This window comes from Dromaius novaehollandiae, chromosome 17 (genome assembly GCF_036370855.1).
Source record: "Dromaius novaehollandiae isolate bDroNov1 chromosome 17, bDroNov1.hap1, whole genome shotgun sequence".
NCBI lineage: Eukaryota > Metazoa > Chordata > Aves > Casuariiformes > Dromaiidae > Dromaius > Dromaius novaehollandiae.
Window position 1 is genome coordinate 18,045,748 of NC_088114.1, and position 16,318 is coordinate 18,062,065.

At 52.4% G+C, this 16,318-nt stretch overlaps 1 protein-coding gene across 10 annotated transcripts in view; it reads right to left on the reverse strand.

Moving 5' to 3' along the window:
• The window catches only part of NF2 (NF2, moesin-ezrin-radixin like (MERLIN) tumor suppressor), a 39,074-nt gene that overhangs the window by 1,034 nt on the left and 21,722 nt on the right, over positions 1-16,318 (reverse strand). For 3 of the 10 annotated variants that reach the window (XM_064522430.1, XM_064522426.1, XM_026108129.2), the window contains 6 exons: positions 16,191-16,304; positions 14,055-14,177; positions 13,487-13,704; positions 12,410-12,515; positions 7,703-7,833; positions 5,974-6,133 (listed from right to left, as the gene is read on the reverse strand). In XM_064522430.1, coding sequence (XP_064378500.1) covers positions 5,974-6,133; positions 7,703-7,833; positions 12,410-12,515; positions 13,487-13,704; positions 14,055-14,177; positions 16,191-16,304 — 852 coding nt within the window. Of the gene's footprint in view, positions 1-4,185; positions 4,246-5,973; positions 6,134-7,640; positions 7,834-12,409; positions 12,516-13,486; positions 13,705-14,054; positions 14,178-16,190; positions 16,305-16,318 lie in introns of those variants that run through there. The other 7 variants (XM_064522432.1, XM_064522429.1, XM_064522431.1 and 4 more) reach the window with 5 other exon arrangements.

Genomic DNA, 16,318 nt, shown 5'->3' on the forward strand with positions numbered 1-16,318 from the left:
TTTTGCAGAACAACCTCCGTAAAGCTCTGAAAGCCAGGAAAGCCCAGCCGGTAAAACCTTTCCTCAGCACTGGAGAAGCTGCGCTGAAAATGATACTCCAGGTAGGAGCCGCGACGCCGTTTCCTAAGACCCCTAGCCCAAGAAGAAACCGCGCTATCAAAACACAGCCCCTGAAAGGAGCAGTGCAAGCCCAGTGCCGCCTTCCAGCCAGCTGCTCCATCTCGGCACATTTTTGCCAGCGCTAAGCGGGAAGCTTCGTTTCGCTGGACTAAGCCACGCTGCCCAGCAGGGGCTGGCAGTACGGTAAGATTTAAGCCCAGCGATGGAGCTGCAAAGTGGTTTCCCCGCTCCGGCACCTTTTCCAGCCTCTGCCAGCCCAAAACACCTAGAGGTGGCTTTTTTAAGAGCAAAGCCAACGCAGCTTGTGGCAATGCACTGCACCAGCAGCCGCGCTCCCACCCTTGGCTGCAGCCGCACAGGTGAATAAAGAAAGTCAGAGGCTCCCGGCTCCGCAGTGTCCATCCAGCACTGCTGCTACACCGGTCCCTGAAGGAAAACTCCCTCCCTCTTTTTTTTCCCCCCTTATATTCTCAATTTTCCTGCAGCACTGTGCCCCACGGCCCTCCCCAGCATCACCTGGGCAGAGCCCGGCTGTGCTGCACCGACCGATAACACCTCGCGCTCCTGCCACCGGCTCCACAAATAAATATATCTGCACACAAAAATTAATAACAGAACATTGTGCACGAGCCCATTGCCAAGCTGGAGGTTTCTTGCAGCTTTGCTTTTACCCAGGTCTGGAGGATTTATTTGATTTTGGGGGGGAGAAACACCCCACAGCTCATAGCCAAAGCCATTTGAGAGCAGCTAACCCAGTAAAGCACAGGCACGGTGCTGCTGCTAGCACAGCAAAACAAACGTGGGAAAACCCAAACCCCCTCGTGTGTCCCGGTGCCCGGGAGACCTCAGCAAAAGGGATGTGAATCGGATCCATCTGTTCCCCCCTTCCCCGGACGGTGCCAGCCACCCCCGCTTCCTTGGCAGGGGGGTCTGCTCCCTGTCCAGCAGCCAGGAGCTTTGAAGTAAAAGCAGCCACCTCCATGCCAGCGTCACAGCCCGATAGCAGAGAGATTATTAAAGAAAATTTCATTTCTTGGGCATTTCCGTGTACGACTGTGGCTAGGCGCCCTGCTCCCATGCCGCAGGGAGGGCTCCTGGCCCTACCGGGCCATAGATCAGGTGCTGCAGCCACTAAAGCCTCCACGTTCCCACCCCGGCGCACACCGTAACGGCCTTCCCCAGCCCCTGGCCCTTTCCACCAAAGTTTATTTTGGCAGCGAGAACCTCCCGCATCTTTTCGCTGCCGCCCCCTCTCCCGGTCTCTCTCACTCCCACGCTCTCGTTTCTTCTGCTCTTCGCAGCCTGCAGGGCTTTGATGAGGGCAGGTAGAAGAGAGACGCTGACGCCGCGCGCTGGAAGGAAACGCTCTTTCAAAGGCCGGCCCAAAAATAGCTGACAGCCCTGGCGTCTCCTGCTTTCCCTTCGCTCCTCGTAAACAAGGAAAGGAGGCCGCCGGGCCCCGCTTGAGCCGCTGGGGAGTTGGGCTCCGAGGCAGCACGGAGAAGGCAACACCTCGCCTGCAAGCGGCCGGCGAGAAATAAAGCACCGCAGCAGGGTACGGCCTCCAGCCACGGACACGTGCGGGCGAGCCCAGGCAGGATGCTGCCTCCCGGCCTTCGGAGCGCTGGGGAAGGCGCTTGCTGGCCAAATGCCGCCAGCAGTGTCCTGAACGTGGGACCGGACCCACCTTGGTGCAGCCGAGCCTGCTCTGCGCCCCTCGCCTCTGTCCAGCCCTTACTGTCGTTTTGCCCAGAGCAAAGTATTTCTTGGGCTGGTCAAATCCTTCCCAGGAGGCGGCCCGGGGGCAGCGTGACAGCCGCCTCCTCCTCAGCGGAGTCCACGCTGCTCCGTCGGCCCAGCCGGAGCGAAGCAGACCTGCTCCACGAGAGGAGCCTGTAGGTCCCAGAGGAGAAGCCCAAGAGGCTCCAGGAGATCTGCAACCACAAGGAGACCCAGCCAGAGCTGCTGAAGTCCTTAAGGGGAACCCTAGCAAGGTACGAGGGACCAGAAAGCCAGGAAATGCAGACAGAAACCTCCAGGACATCCTGAGGGCTCAGCCACCTCATGACACTTGGTGGCACGTAGGAAGACGGTAGAGTGTTGTTATTTGTGGCCCAACAATGCAAGAAGTCCATGCTGGCCTATTGCTGAAAAATAACTCAGGTTTGCAGTAGCTCACCCAAACTCCTGCTGTATTTCCCGAAAAGCCCCAAACGCCCCAATGATGGATGAAGCCTGCATTTGCCGGCTTTCCAGGACACTGCTACACCGTGAAAGGACGGGATTAGCTGGGAATGGCGCTGCCAGCTTTGGCTCTCCCCATCCCAGATGAAGGACGAAGCTGCCTATCTGGGAGCAGGAGATTTGCTATGTGCCAGGATCCTTCAAAGGGCTTAAATTCCGGTAATAAGCATAACACAGGGCAAGAAGAAAGCAAGGGGAATGAAAGGCCTGCTTGTGTTCATGTCTGTGAGCAGCAGCCCATCCCAAGAGAGGTTTCCACCAGAGGACGTGAGGACAAAATGGGCTTTTTTCCTATTTTACTGCAGTGTGAGCGGCAAACCCTGCCAAAGCCAAGCGGGCTGGAGGGGCTGAGCCAGCCCATGCCAGCACGGCTTCTGGAGGAGGTAATCCGTTTAAGAAAAAAGCATTAGCATGTTAAAAGTGTACTTAAAACCAAAAAACTTAGTAGGTGTCTTTGAAGGCAGGCGCCAAAGACACGGCATCTGCAGCTGGTCTGCTTTCAGCTTGGGGCTCACTAAACCCTGCTGGCACACAAGCACCACGGGCCTGGAGACTGCAATCAAGAGCCAAAAAAAAAAAAAGCCAAAAAAAAAAGAAAAACACCCACCCTTCCCCAAACCCATCTTCTCTAAGGGCATGCAAGTCACTTCTCCGCATACACCCGAACCAAAGCCAAATACTTGGAGGAAAGCAATTTCTGGGAAGGACAGACAGGGTGTTAACAGAGCAGAACCCACCAGCGGACACAGGGAAAGGAGCGGTGTGTCGCAGTGAAGCCCGGCACAAGTTACCCTTGGGACGAAGACAGCTTTGGAAAGTGCTTCGCTAACACGTCTCTGCCAAGCTGACGGGTCCAGCCGCGCTCGTCTGCTTCCTTCCCGCGCACAGACGCTACCGCTTTCCCAGGTGGGTGCTGCCAGAGAGTTGGAGCAGACACTTCCTCAGCCAACGCTCAGACTGGGAAACCGTCTCCCCCAAGGACCTGGCTGAACTGCAGCAATTTGAGTCACTTAAAAAGGGGCTGGTGCCTGCGAGCCCAGGAAAAGGCACTAATTTGGCACCCAGGGACACAGGCAGGAAACCTTCCCCATTTCCAATGGCTGCAGCTCTTCAGGGCTGTGGGCAGGAGAGGAGAGCCCTGAGCTGGGACAGGCGCCCACAGCAGTGGCAAACACCCAGCCGCGGCTCCCCAGAGCCCCCCGGCTGCAGTCCTGCTCTAGAAACCCCTGCGGATGCTGGCTGTCCTCGGCCGTCTCCTCTACATAGGTCTGCTACTTCGCCAACAAGCAAAGGCTGGTTTTGCACCCGCATGCTGCCCTGCTCTGAGAGAGAGGTGCCAGTTTCTAACTTCTTACGGCAGTTTCAGCAGCAGCACAAGAGAGGGAGGCTTGATGCCATTGGTTTTGCTTTTTGAAATCCTGACTTTCCTTCTGCAGCCAACAAGGGGGAAGGCCCTGCTTCACTTCGTTAAAGAAGTCTCCAAAGGCCACCTGGTACCTCTGCTAGCGTCCCAGCCACCGGCAGCGGAGCAAAACCAGGCGTGTTTAATTATTTAAGCATCCACACCTGCCAGCTCAGCTCCCGATGAGGAAGACACTCCCCAACGTAGATGATCAGGTGCAAAAGCGAAGAAGCAGTGAATGTCAGTGACAGAGTGAGAGCCAAGCAGGGTGCTGAGCGCCGGGAAGCCAGCTCGGGCGAAACGCCGGGCCGCGGCACGCAAAGAGCAGCATGGGGCTGGCAAGTGCAGGGCAGGTCACAGGCAAGCGCATGCATGGGTTAGCGCCGCAGCCAGCGATCCCACCACCGCACGCAGGGTACCTTGGCGTAACCTGCTCGGCAGTCTCAAATGCAGATAGGTCTTCTGCCCTGGGCTTGAGGCTAAACCGGCAAAATAAAACGAACAAAACAAAGTCCTCTGTGATACAAGTAATGGCAGGTCATTTGTGCAATCTGCAGGGCTCGGCCAGAGCGCTGAAACACTCAGCAGTTTTTCCAGTGGGGCAGAGGGCTGGCGTTAGTTAAGCACTGCTAAACCCCCATCAGCTTCTCCATTTGAGGCCCCTCGAATTGCCCTTTCCAGCACAACCGGACAGACCAAAGCCATCCCGACAGCAGGAACGAAAGCAGTCCGCAACTGTATTCTCCTGTGCTCTGCTATTAGGTAAAAGCCTTTGCTCCTGCAGTGGAGATGCGCGAGCCTCGGCCCCCTGCAAGAGCGTGGGGACAGGACAAGGCACCAGCTCCAGTGGAGCAAAGACCGGCTGCGTGGTCTCAATTACGCAGATGGTGCCTTGACAGATGCCTGCCTGACCGCCTCGCCACATCGAGTGAGACAAACGGGACCGTCAACCCTCTACAAACTCCTCTCAAAAGCTCCCGGCAAAAGCAAAAGTTTAGCATTTTCCGTTTCAACCGCGGACGCCGTGCATGGTGACAAAAATCTAATGGGAGCAGAAAGGTTCTCTGATTTTAAGATGACAAAAGGGGCTGTGAAGATTTTTATAGCCCTCCCGCGGGAGGCACAGGGACTCGAACAGCTCCGGGCTAGCGCAGGCAGACCTGGAAGATCTGCTCACTGCATTTCCCTGCCCCAGTTCAACAATCAAACTCCTAACCGGAAAGTCAGCACAAATGGGTATTTTCAAACCCCGTCAGATGTACCTCTCTGCTGGGACTAGTGGAAAGACGAGGATTTGTTTTTCAAAACCTGTTATCGTCACCCTGCCAAGTGTGCCACCCAGCTGCAGGTTTCCGTGTCTTTCACGAGAACAGTCACTGGGAAGAAGCCTGGGCAAAAGCCTTTTTAGGTGACGGAAGCTGACCATTACATCCCACCATGCAGGTTAGAGACTTATCACTGGCCCCTTAGTACAACGAGCTCCGCTGGGAGAACAGCAGAGCTGCCAGGCAAAAGAAAAAGGACTGGATGCAAAACTAAAGAATGAATTTTCTTGAGACCTCGTGCGTGCGCGATGCCCATACTAGCAGAACCTGTCACCCTAACTTTTTGGCCCAGTATTAATTGCAAGAATATTTAGAGAAGCAAGTGGCTGCAGGGGCCACAGCATAAGGAAGGGACAAGTCACACAGCTGCACTAGGGAAAGATCTTGCCATTACGAATTGCAGCTTCACGACAGGTTACTTAAGAGCAGACTGAAAGAGAAGAGGAGGTTTTTTCTGCCTATAAATCAGGAATGCTCTCCCCCTCGTTAGGCACCAGCCAAGCTCGAGTCTGTTCCCTCATAATGTATTTACGGTATGGTTGGAACAAGGAGTTAGGGCTTTTCCTGCTCCTGGGGTCACTAGAGTAGCAAACCTTCTCACGGTATCTCTGCCCAGCTTTTGTTAAGATTCGAACCTCCGGGCCTTTATATCCCTTCACTCAGCACTGATGAGCCAAACTGGCCTGCGGCAAACAAAATGGAACCCAGCAGCAGCTGAAATTCTCTGCGCCCCGGTTTGGAGCTAAACAGCCCGTGAAGAAAGCCCAGATCAAACGATTTTATTGTAACACTGTGCAAAAGCTAAACCGAAGGGAAGTGCAATTCTGTAGTGGCTTTTAAAGGGTTTCATCAGGCAAGATATAAACTGGAGCCCTCGGATACCTTTTTAATAGTGTTGTGCTTGCTGTTGCCTCGGCTGGTGTTCTCGTTGTGCAATATATCCAGCGCCGTCTCTCTCTCCTTCAGCTTCAGTGCTTCGATCTCTGTCTTCAGCTCATTCAGTTGCTCTTGCAGATGTTTGCTTTTCTCCATGTACTCGACCCTAGCGCACACACAAAACAGACCCGAGGTTAGCACCAACTGTCTGCACGCAGCTATATAATACCACAGCTGCCAATAACGGAATCGTAACAGAACACCTCAAACCCTACCCCCCCAAATCTTCATCACTGGTTTATAGCATACACTTAAGCTACCCTGAGCAGTGATTTGTTCATTACTGAAAAGAGGACCTAGACAGCTGACCCTAGAACCAAACTGCAAGTCACATTACTATAAAAATATAGCCAGCCAAGGACTGCCAGATAATATTTATAAGTCTCCCCCCATCTTCAGCTGAACCTGCGCCATGACTTAGGCTAATACTATGCAGCTTCTGTCTGTAAGACCCTGATTTAAGTACAGTTCCTCTACTCTGCTGCTCGAGCTCTCTCAAACCCTGCTCCCAAAAAAAAAGAGCATGAATTCTTTCAGGCCACTTTCCGAGGGCACACAACAAACCCAACGCATGGACTTTGCATGTTTTAGAGGGATTTAGATTATGAAAGGCGTGGGAGCGAGCGCTGCCTCCAAAATATCAGGCATCCTTAAGATATGCTGCATCTCAGAGACAGAGGGCTCCAAAAAAATCAGCTGCTCTCAGGACTCCTGGCCTTAACTGCTTTCTGCGATGAGGCACCTACCAGAGGGAAAAAAAAAAAATCCCGCTGTGCTAGTCAGTATTGGCAATTAAATATGAAGATTTAAGTGAAAGTGCCAGCACACTAACAAGGACCCTTTCAGAGGGTGGAAATTTGTAGCGAAGTTTATATCAGCACCTGAGGAACGAAGAGCACTCCCGGAGAAGTCAGCGAAAACACGCTATTGCTTTTACCACGCGGCTGAGCCGAGATCTTCCTGCTTAGGAAAGTGGGATGCCCTAGTTAGCAGCCTAGGTATAGAAAACAAACAGGGATCTTCCTGCTATTTGCAGCTTCAGTCTTATTCTTTTCAGCTTTAGGAAGAGCTTTTAACATTCGTCCCTAAACCAGCGCTCTGTTATTTCAGACGCAGGAGAGGGTCACAACCAGAGGCACAAAAACCTGTCCCATGGGATCCGGGGGAGTTTCCTTCAAGCCCCAGGGAGTTTTGACCGCAGCGTTATGGCAAATCCCTTCTAGCTTTGTTCTCCTACCCAAGGGAGGGAGCATATTATTGCTAAAGAGCTTAAAATTCAGTCTGCTTTGATTTCTGCTAAATTTAGAGTTTCAGAGGCTGCGCTCACACCCGCAGGAAAATGCAGATCAAAGCCCACAATCACCTCCAAGCTTGCCTGCACACGCTTTTTTATACATAAACATGCCCCAGGCTCAAAGAAAAAGGGGTTAAGCTCTAACATAGGACTTTCGCTATCCAGCTGTTTTTACGTGGCCTGGACATACCGCAAACGCACAGACGCCAGCCTCAGACAGCCCAACGCACCAGCCATTGAGCTGCTGTTAACAGATTTCTCCCCCTTTTGCCTCAAACCAATGCTTATGTAAAAGTTGTGTTCAGCCCCACTACGGTACCGTTTACTGCAAACGAGCCAGGTCGGTACCAAGGCCCAATGGATGGAAAGCCCGCCACGTACTTCTCCTTCTCGATTTCCATCGAAAGCCTCTTCATGTCTGTATCCTTGAAGTCAAAGGAGAGGCTCTCACTGATGAGGTTGAAGCTCGGCAGGTCAGTGGGCAGCGCTGTCGTACTGGAGTTCACAGACTGCTAAAGAGAGAGGGCAAATTAATCACTTTTGGCCATGCAAGTGTTTCTGTCCATACACGTTCTCTAATGGAAGGGTGAAATTGGAGCAATGCTGAAGCCCACAGCACAAGGAGCTGCTTCCTTGTACTTTAACAAGCACAACCTGTTGCTCACGCAGGTAATAACATACTTTTTTTGGAGCTGAGTGTATTTATGTTGTGCTGAACTGGAAGGATCTCACTATTTGCACCGGGGAAGGGACGGATCATGTATTTTCCTGAGGCAGCAGGGCCCACAATTTCTTCTTCTTGAAGCAGGTACGCAGGCTCAAACTTCCCGCAGGACAGATTAAGCGGCTATTTTTCAGCTCGTGATCTTTTAATGCAAAAGCTGGCAAGTACTTCACGGACTGTAGGAGCAGAGAAGCAAACAAGTCTCACGTCTCCAGCACTGGACAGGGCCTGCAGACCCCCCTCTCCCTTCCCAATTTGCTCCTCAGCCTCCAGCTATCGCCCCTCCAGGCACCTGCTCTTAGCGGTGGTAAAGTGGCAATTAAACTATCTGCCTTCAAAATCTACCACCAAAATTTTGTCAAGTTCAGGTGTTATCACCACCCATGTCACTTAAAGCAGTGCTGGCCAGAAACTGCCTTTTGGAAGGCATTTGGCAGCTCTTTAAGAATAAATTACATTAAAAAAGAGCGAGCTATGAAGGGGGTCAATGTGTGACACTCATGTCCTGCACTCTGGTGCTCCCGAAAGTGCGATCAAAGGACAATGCAATCCCAAGGGCTTAACTTTGACTGCACTTTTGGTAAGGCACACGGAGATGTGCGATACACTTCTTGCTTAGCAGTGATTTGCAGTTCCACTGCTAGATTTGACTGCAAATGCAGAGATAACACAGGGAATCACTTAAATCTCAGCTGAATGCAGGCTGTGGACATTCGTCCTCCTGCAAAGAGCTGTGGTATCTCACCCGCTGCCAGGCCCTTGGCTTTTCTCTTTGCCTAAATAATAATAATAAAAAAAAAGACCTGGCTTTCAGTCATAAATTCTGTCGCTGCTCTAATAAATGGGCTCATTACCAGCAGAGGAAGAGCTTCCGGACTTAAATTATCACTTCTGCTCTTGCAGTACGTTAGAGGAGGTCGCGAGCTGTGGCGCATGCCAAAGGCAGCCCAGTGGCTTCAGACATCCACGGGTCCGAGTCAGAATGGCTGCTGGCACACCGAATCCTTATTTGGTTATGAAAAATACCGTCCAGCTCTCAAAAGGGCACCCAGATCTGCCAGATTTGCTCTGTGCAATAACGTCCCTTGCCACCCGCCTCGAATCTGCAAGCAGCCCAGGCTCAGCCCCACCTGAGTACGCTCAAGCAGGATGACACCTCCTTTCCCAGCAGAGCCAAAGCTGAGACACTGCATGTTACAGCTAATGTAGACTTAAACTACAAGGAAAACACTGTTTCTTACCCCATTTTCAATTGCTGCCAGCAAAGACTGCAGCTGCATTAATTCTGCAGCGTGTTGGGGAAGGGGCAGCTGAGGACTGAAATCCCGGTGTCCAAGGAGAGGGGACAGAACCGCCCAAGCGCTTTAACTGCATCGCATTGAGCTAAATAACCACAATCACCCTGCTGGCCTTAAAACACCCTTTAACCATTTTTCAGCACGAGTCTACGGTTTTGTGTTAAAAATAAAAAAAACCCAACAGCATCGTCATTGGAGTAGGAATTGCAGGTGCTGCAATCATTAAGTCCTCACTGCAATTTGTCAGGTTTACTACAACCACTCACTCCCCTTTTCTCAGCGCCGCTTTCACGAAGCGGCAAGAAATAGGGGAAAAATTGGTGAAGCAGTCAGAGCTCGGAAAGAGCTCTCAAAGGCACTCTGGAACAAAGCGTTTCCCTGCCATTTGCAATAATCCTGCAAATCTTGCACATAACACCAACAATCTTCTTCAAGGCGCAGCTCGCTAAGGGGACATGGATTTTTTTCTCTTCTGCGTTTCCTCAGCTGGCACAAACTGCACCCCTCCAGCGCTGCGCAAAAGCGATTCCCGGCAGGGCGCAGAGGCGAGCGCTGTGCTGGCAGCGGCCGCCCCTCCCGAGCACAGAGCCAACAAGCCAGAAGACATGGAGGAAGCACCAAGCAAGGCCCGGCACGAGGCTTCCCCGCAGGAAGAGCCATCTGCGATTGCCAGCGCCACTCCTTTGCTGCGTGGGGAATTTGGGCAAGCCTGATAACTGCTTATTATTTCAGGTGAGCTGAAGACAAGGTGACGGCCTTCAGACTTGCCGCGAGCAGGACCTGATGGGCAATGAAGACCATGAGGAGGACACTGAAATGAGATGTATCAGGTGGTGACTACGGCAGTGACGACGTCAGGGTGAATCACTGGGACAAGAAGGGCAGACGGGATTGCAGTCACTGAGAGACACGGATTCACATTCCCTTTCCTCCTCCTGCATCAGCTGCTGAAACAGCTTGGGCTAAACAAGCTTTAAAGAGCCGGTTTAAGGGACAGGAAAGTCAGCAAAAAAAATATTATTTTTAAACTGTTTCTTGCCTTTTCTGCAGCTCATCCCCCACTCCTCCCTTCCTCTTGCTCGCACTCTCTGGGAGGGATGCTCTGGCTACCTCTCAGTGCCGGGGGACTGTGCAACTGCAGCACCGGGATAACAGGAAAGAGCAAGCTCTAAGTTAAACCCTCATTAAGGAGGGGAGGAACTGGGGTACGGCGCAGCTTGGCAGAGCTGCCGTTTGCCGGAGGGACACCAGCCTCCCAGCAGCAGCTTTCCAAGCGCCTCCATCCCTCGGGCCGCTCCAGGCTCATTCCCTTCCTCTGCCTGCGCGTGCCCCGTCAGGTCCCTCCGCACCGCCGGTGGATACAAGCTCACCCAGCACTGGCTTGCTCTGTGCTGTGCCAGAACACATTTCAGAGCACATCGCTCGCCTGCCCCTGAACGCATGCAGCAGGAGAGAATTGACGCAACGACCACATCCACAGCCTGCTGAGCTTGGAAAATAACCGGGACTGAGGCCGTGGGATATGGTGCTCCTCCCTGGGCTATGAGAGGTGCAGGAGAGGACTCTACCACGTAACTGGGGAGGGGGGAAAAAAAAAAAAAGAAAAAGCATTTTCCTTCCCCGTCCGGCCCTGGCAGATGTGTCCAGGAGGCCAAGACTCTCGCAGGAAGGGAGAGGATGCAAGCACATGTCTGCAAGCAGCACAGATCCCCTCCAAGAGAGATGCAGCTGATGGGGTGGATTTTTTTTTAGGATTTTAGGCAATCCTAAAAACATTCCCCATAATTAGCCTGTAACGCCACAGGCAGGAATACACTGACGACCATGGGCAGCCCCAGGGATTTACACAGCAGAGCTCAGCAATCGCGGCTCTGCTGCTTTGACTGCAGGCGGACACAGCAGCAGGAGGGAGCCTGGACCTGGAAGGTTTCTAATAAGGCTGCTCCACCCATGTGCAAGCTTAAAGAATTAAAGGACTGGTAGATCCCAGAAACCCAGTGACTGGCAGTAAAACAAGGGCACTCAAAAGACAAGGTTTATGAAGCACCAAGGCAGCTAGACCTGACTGAGAGCCCCTACGCTAGAACTTTTTTCAAACACTACCATGTCTTAAAAGCTTCTGAATATTTTTGCAGGGAGCTTCAGAGAATCGGGATGAACAGTAACTTCATCTCAAACCCTCTTCAAGCTGCTCCCTACAGCTTTTGGGAGGAGAGAGGGAAGGAGCCTGCAGGTACAAATTAAAACTTCAGTGCTGGATGGCTCGATAACTCCCACGTACATCTGTCGAGTTTATTGCCAAAGACGTTGAGCTCTTCCCCCATCACCCCGCGGGACAGAGAGACAACAGAGCTGCCAGGCACAGCAGGCGGGAGCTGCCGGGAGGGGAGCACTGGGGGGCTTCCGCAGGCCCCATGGTACCATTAAAAATGTTGAGAAAAGGAGCTGCCAAACAGACTCAGAGCAACGGTCATTTAGTCTGGCATTTGGTCCCTGGCAGCAAGCAGGGCCAGATGCTTCAGAGAAAGGTGTGAAACCCTCCTCATGGGCAATCACAGAATTATCTACCTGCAAGGAAGTTTTTTTCCAGTGCGTAGATGCACAGTGCCTGGCTGAGGCCTGAAGAATGAATTTACAGGTTCTGAACAATGTTCATCCTATCTACCAGGAACAAGGACATACATTTCATCAGTATTTAACCCTATTTTAAAGGCTATCATTGAGCTGGGAAGCTCCATTGGCTAAAAAAGCATGGCTTTGGCGTATTTGTTAAATTTGGTTTAAAATTTGCTGCCTTTTAATTCCACCGGCAGCTCCCTTGCTCTTGTAGGATGAGGCAGGGTAGATGGGAAGAAAGAAAGAGCAAAGTGGTGTGCCGGGCAGGGTGCCTGGATGAGGAGGGTGAACACTGCAAAATAGTTTTGAACACCTGCTAAGCAATGCAATAAGACAGCTCATACCCCCTACGCTGATGGAAGGGAGCCACAAAGACACGAGACTCCTCCGGGCTACAGAAGAGGTCACATTTATTGGCGGGAAACGGATGACGACGCAGATCGCTCTTACTGTGTACGAGGACTTGCTGGTGATCTCCAGAAGCTTCTGCTTTGCCCTCCGCTCAGACTCTCGAGCTTCCTGAAGGTCTTGCTTTAGCTGATCAGCCTCCTTCGCCCTGCGAAGCAAAACAGCAAGGATGGTGAATATCAGATCAAAATGGAGGAACGAGAAGATGGAGAAGCAGGATTACAGTCTAGACATAGGATAGGTTTAGGTCTTGTTGCAAGGACAGATCTCAACTAAGAGATCGTTTGAGCAAGGGAAACGCTGGAGCTGCCGACACATGGAATATTTTAAGTCAATAGCACGAAAGTCCGATACGTAGGAGGGCAACTCTAACACTACTATTTCCCCTTGAACCTTAAGGGCTCCCAAGAATCCCCTGCAATGGAAAGCCAAAGGACAGAGGAAACTTCTGTGCTGGGTTGAAATCTGAGGGGAGATTTCGCAAGTCAGTGATCACAGTAGAGAAGAGACGGACAAGGACAGCGTTCACATGGGGCTGAAACCGAGCATGTTTGCACAGAAAGGATTAATCTGTTGGAAGGAAACGAATGTGATCTTTAATTTGCTCACTGTCAAACACACCGTGGGACCTGGTTCTGGCAGCAAGAGGGAAACACCAGTTTTAACACACAGGACTGTGTAAGTGAGGGAACCCTCAAGGCTGGTCTGAAACAGAGGCCTTGTGGGTGCGTAGGAGAACCAAAAAGCTGAGAGGGAAACACGTGGACGAAGGGAGAATAATGAATGTAGATCTAACATCCAGGGGAAAAAAAACAAACAAACCAAGCGTTATTAATGTTGTCAAACACTCTGCTGAATGCAGTGGGTGTTTGCAGAAACCATCCAAAAGCAGAGCTGGCTTCAGCTGCCACTGCCGGGGTGCGAGAGGCGCAAATGGCAAAACGGAAAGGAACCGGCCGAGCCTTGGGGCCACTTGCCATTGCATGGACACAGGAAGCCACGGGCTCGCTGCAAACTGCCGCACGGACTAACTTGAGGCATGAGCCGCTCTTTCCCTCATTTGCCAGGAGAGGGTTGGAAAGCAAAGCACGGAGGCAGCTGCAAGGTTTACCCGCTGACCTCCGCTCAGACTCCTCGGCCATTTTCAGTGCCAACATCTCTGCCTCCAGCACCTTCTGCTCCATCAGCCGTTTCTCCTCCTCCGTCCGGATGGCTGTGGCTTTGATTCGCTGCATCTCCTGCTCGGCCTCGGCTGCTTTCTGAGCCAGGAGCTTGGCCTCCTCCTCTGTGATCTGGGCCTTCTCAGCCAGCAAGTCTGCTGTCTCTTCAGACCTCATCTGTGAATTAACGCACATTAAACCATCAAGTGTGCTCTGAATGGTGCCCCGAACATGCTCACAGCCTCCAGCACAGGGCCTCGAGCTGCTTGCTCTGCACGGCCTCCATGGCCTGGGGAGTTCCCTTCTGCTTTCAGGAAAGCTGCAGCTTTTTGTGGAGTCTGTGCCCAGGCTCTGCCCCAAATTGTTCTCCTGCCACAACAGGCCAGTTGGACAAAGCCAGCTCTGCCCAGCTTCCTGCTCACTGTCCACTGGCAGTGACAGGAGCATAGACCGAGGACATTCACAGTACGCCTCCGCCATGGAAAAAGCCAGCAACAGCTGCCGCAAATCACCTCCCGGAGACCTACCAGAGCCTCGTTGGCCATTGTTGCCTCCTCCTTTAACTGCATCAGTCTTCTCTCCAGCTCATCCCTCGTCCGCTCAGCTTCTTCCCTCATTTGCTTCTCTCGGGCCAGGCGCTGCCGTTCCATCTGGGAAAATGGGGTCAGGGAAAGTGAGAAATGACGCATGTCAGGAAAGCTTTTTGCAGGACAAGAAAGGGTCGCTACTTGGGGGTCAGAGCGCAGGACTGCATCACATCCTCTGCATCGATCTCCACTCGACAGCACGGAGACTTCAGTAAACGGAGGAGGCTTGATCACACTCATCACACGATAGCAAGCATCCTGCTGCCTTGCAGAGCGGCATTCCCAACATATCCCTGATTTGCTGTTAATCTGCGGTGCCGCCAGACGAGTTACCTGCAGGCGACTTGCTGGCTGGGCATCGAGTCCCCAGATAGCATCCTCCTGCACTGATTCACCAGGCAAACTCAAGCACGTCAGGTCCCAGGTGCTCCAGCTATATCTGGAGCTACTTAAACAAGTTGAACAAACACCTTAAGGGCCAGCTGAAGCTCTCCCCGAGACAGAGTGCGCCAGAAACCTGCCATCTCTTCCCCAAAGAGGCTGACAAATAAATATGGCAAGACACATTGCTCTGCTCCTTGGACACCAACTGCATTCTGGAAGCAACCACTGCTCTAGCAGCTCCATGTCCTTCTGTGAAAGGTTCTCTTCATCCATTATCATCATGATCCACATCCTTCACGGGATGGCCACAAACAGAAATCGTGTGGGATCCTGATATGAGGGCTGTTTGAAAATCTTTTAACCACTGCAGTTCCTGGGGAGGATGGAGAGGGCACACTAGAGAGCATGGTGGCCACCTCAGGAAGGGGCTGCCTAACAAGGAGCCTGACACCTCTTGTTCAGCACAAGCGCTTGAATTTGAGAGCTCATGGGACATGATAAACTCCTACTCAGTCTCACTGCCCACAGTCACTTTCCTCACCTCTCCCAGCAGCCTCAAGAGCCAGCTATGGGCAGGATTTCAGTTTGTGCTTGCGTCATTCAGCTGCATCAAAGAAACCCACAAGACTGTAACACCTGACCTTGATGCCACCAGCACTTGGGCATCCCATTGCTCCTTCCAAGGAGGACCTCTTGTTCCACAAAGGACGAGTTCTCGCTGCCCAGAGGAATCCCTGCTGGTGGCAAACGGTGCTTCCCCAGCGAAGCCAGGGAGGTTTCCCTCACGGGAATCCGTGTGCTATCCTCCCTGACCACCCCAGAAGCTAGAGGAAGGAGAACTGCTTCAGACAAGCCACGTCACATCTCCGGCCCAGCCGAGTGCCTCAATCCCACTCCAGCACCATGCAGGCACCTCTGCGGACATGCCCAAATCCAAGGGAAGCAGGTTAATTTAACAGCCCCTTGAGTGCAAGAACCTCCTGGTGCAACTCTCCACTTTGGCTTCTGCTGCTGCTATCTAGTGGCTTTACTGCGCAAGGGACATTTATATTCTACACAGCAGTGCTCAGATTAGCTGCATGAGCTTCAGCGAGCAGAAAAGGTCTAGGAGCAGGAAACAAGGATTCCTGCAATACAATTTGTTGATAAGCGCTCATCAGCTACATGCTGCTACTGCCAAAGAGCTGTCTGGGCTGACCCACAGCAGCTGAAGGAGACCAGCACCGATGAGCGTGCAGGCTGCACTCCCCGAAACACCGGCTTGCGTTTTGTCATCATGCGATTAGAAAACGAGGCAAAGAACTATGGTGAAACACATCTTCCCCCTCACTGCCCCGCTTTAATTACGACCAGCTACTCCATGCCTCGATGACTTTCCAGCTATGGAGCCCAGGAGTAAAACCAGGACAGGAAGGATGAGCACATGCTTTCGGGACAAAGCGTAGCCTTTGCCTCCCAACTTTGCTCTGAGCATGGGGGCCGGACCCTGGCAGCCAGGCTGCCATCAACCTACGGAGCCAAGTCAAGAACAACTGGCAAGAAGGGAGCAGGCCACTAAAAATGAGATGTTCAGTCAGACCTTCCCTCAAAGCTGCTCTATGCAGTGGATGTCACTCTGGAGGCCGTTACTTCCTGAGCACATTTGCATTTCTCATTTTGGCTCACAGACAGGTTATACAAGATGTCTCTCACCTGCTTCCTGGCTTTCTCCTCCCTGGCTTGCGCCTTCATCTGCTGCACCTCCAGCGAGTCTGCCTTTCTCCTCCTCATGAAGAGATCGTGATTCCCAATACACAGCTGGAGAATCTGCTCCGGGAAAG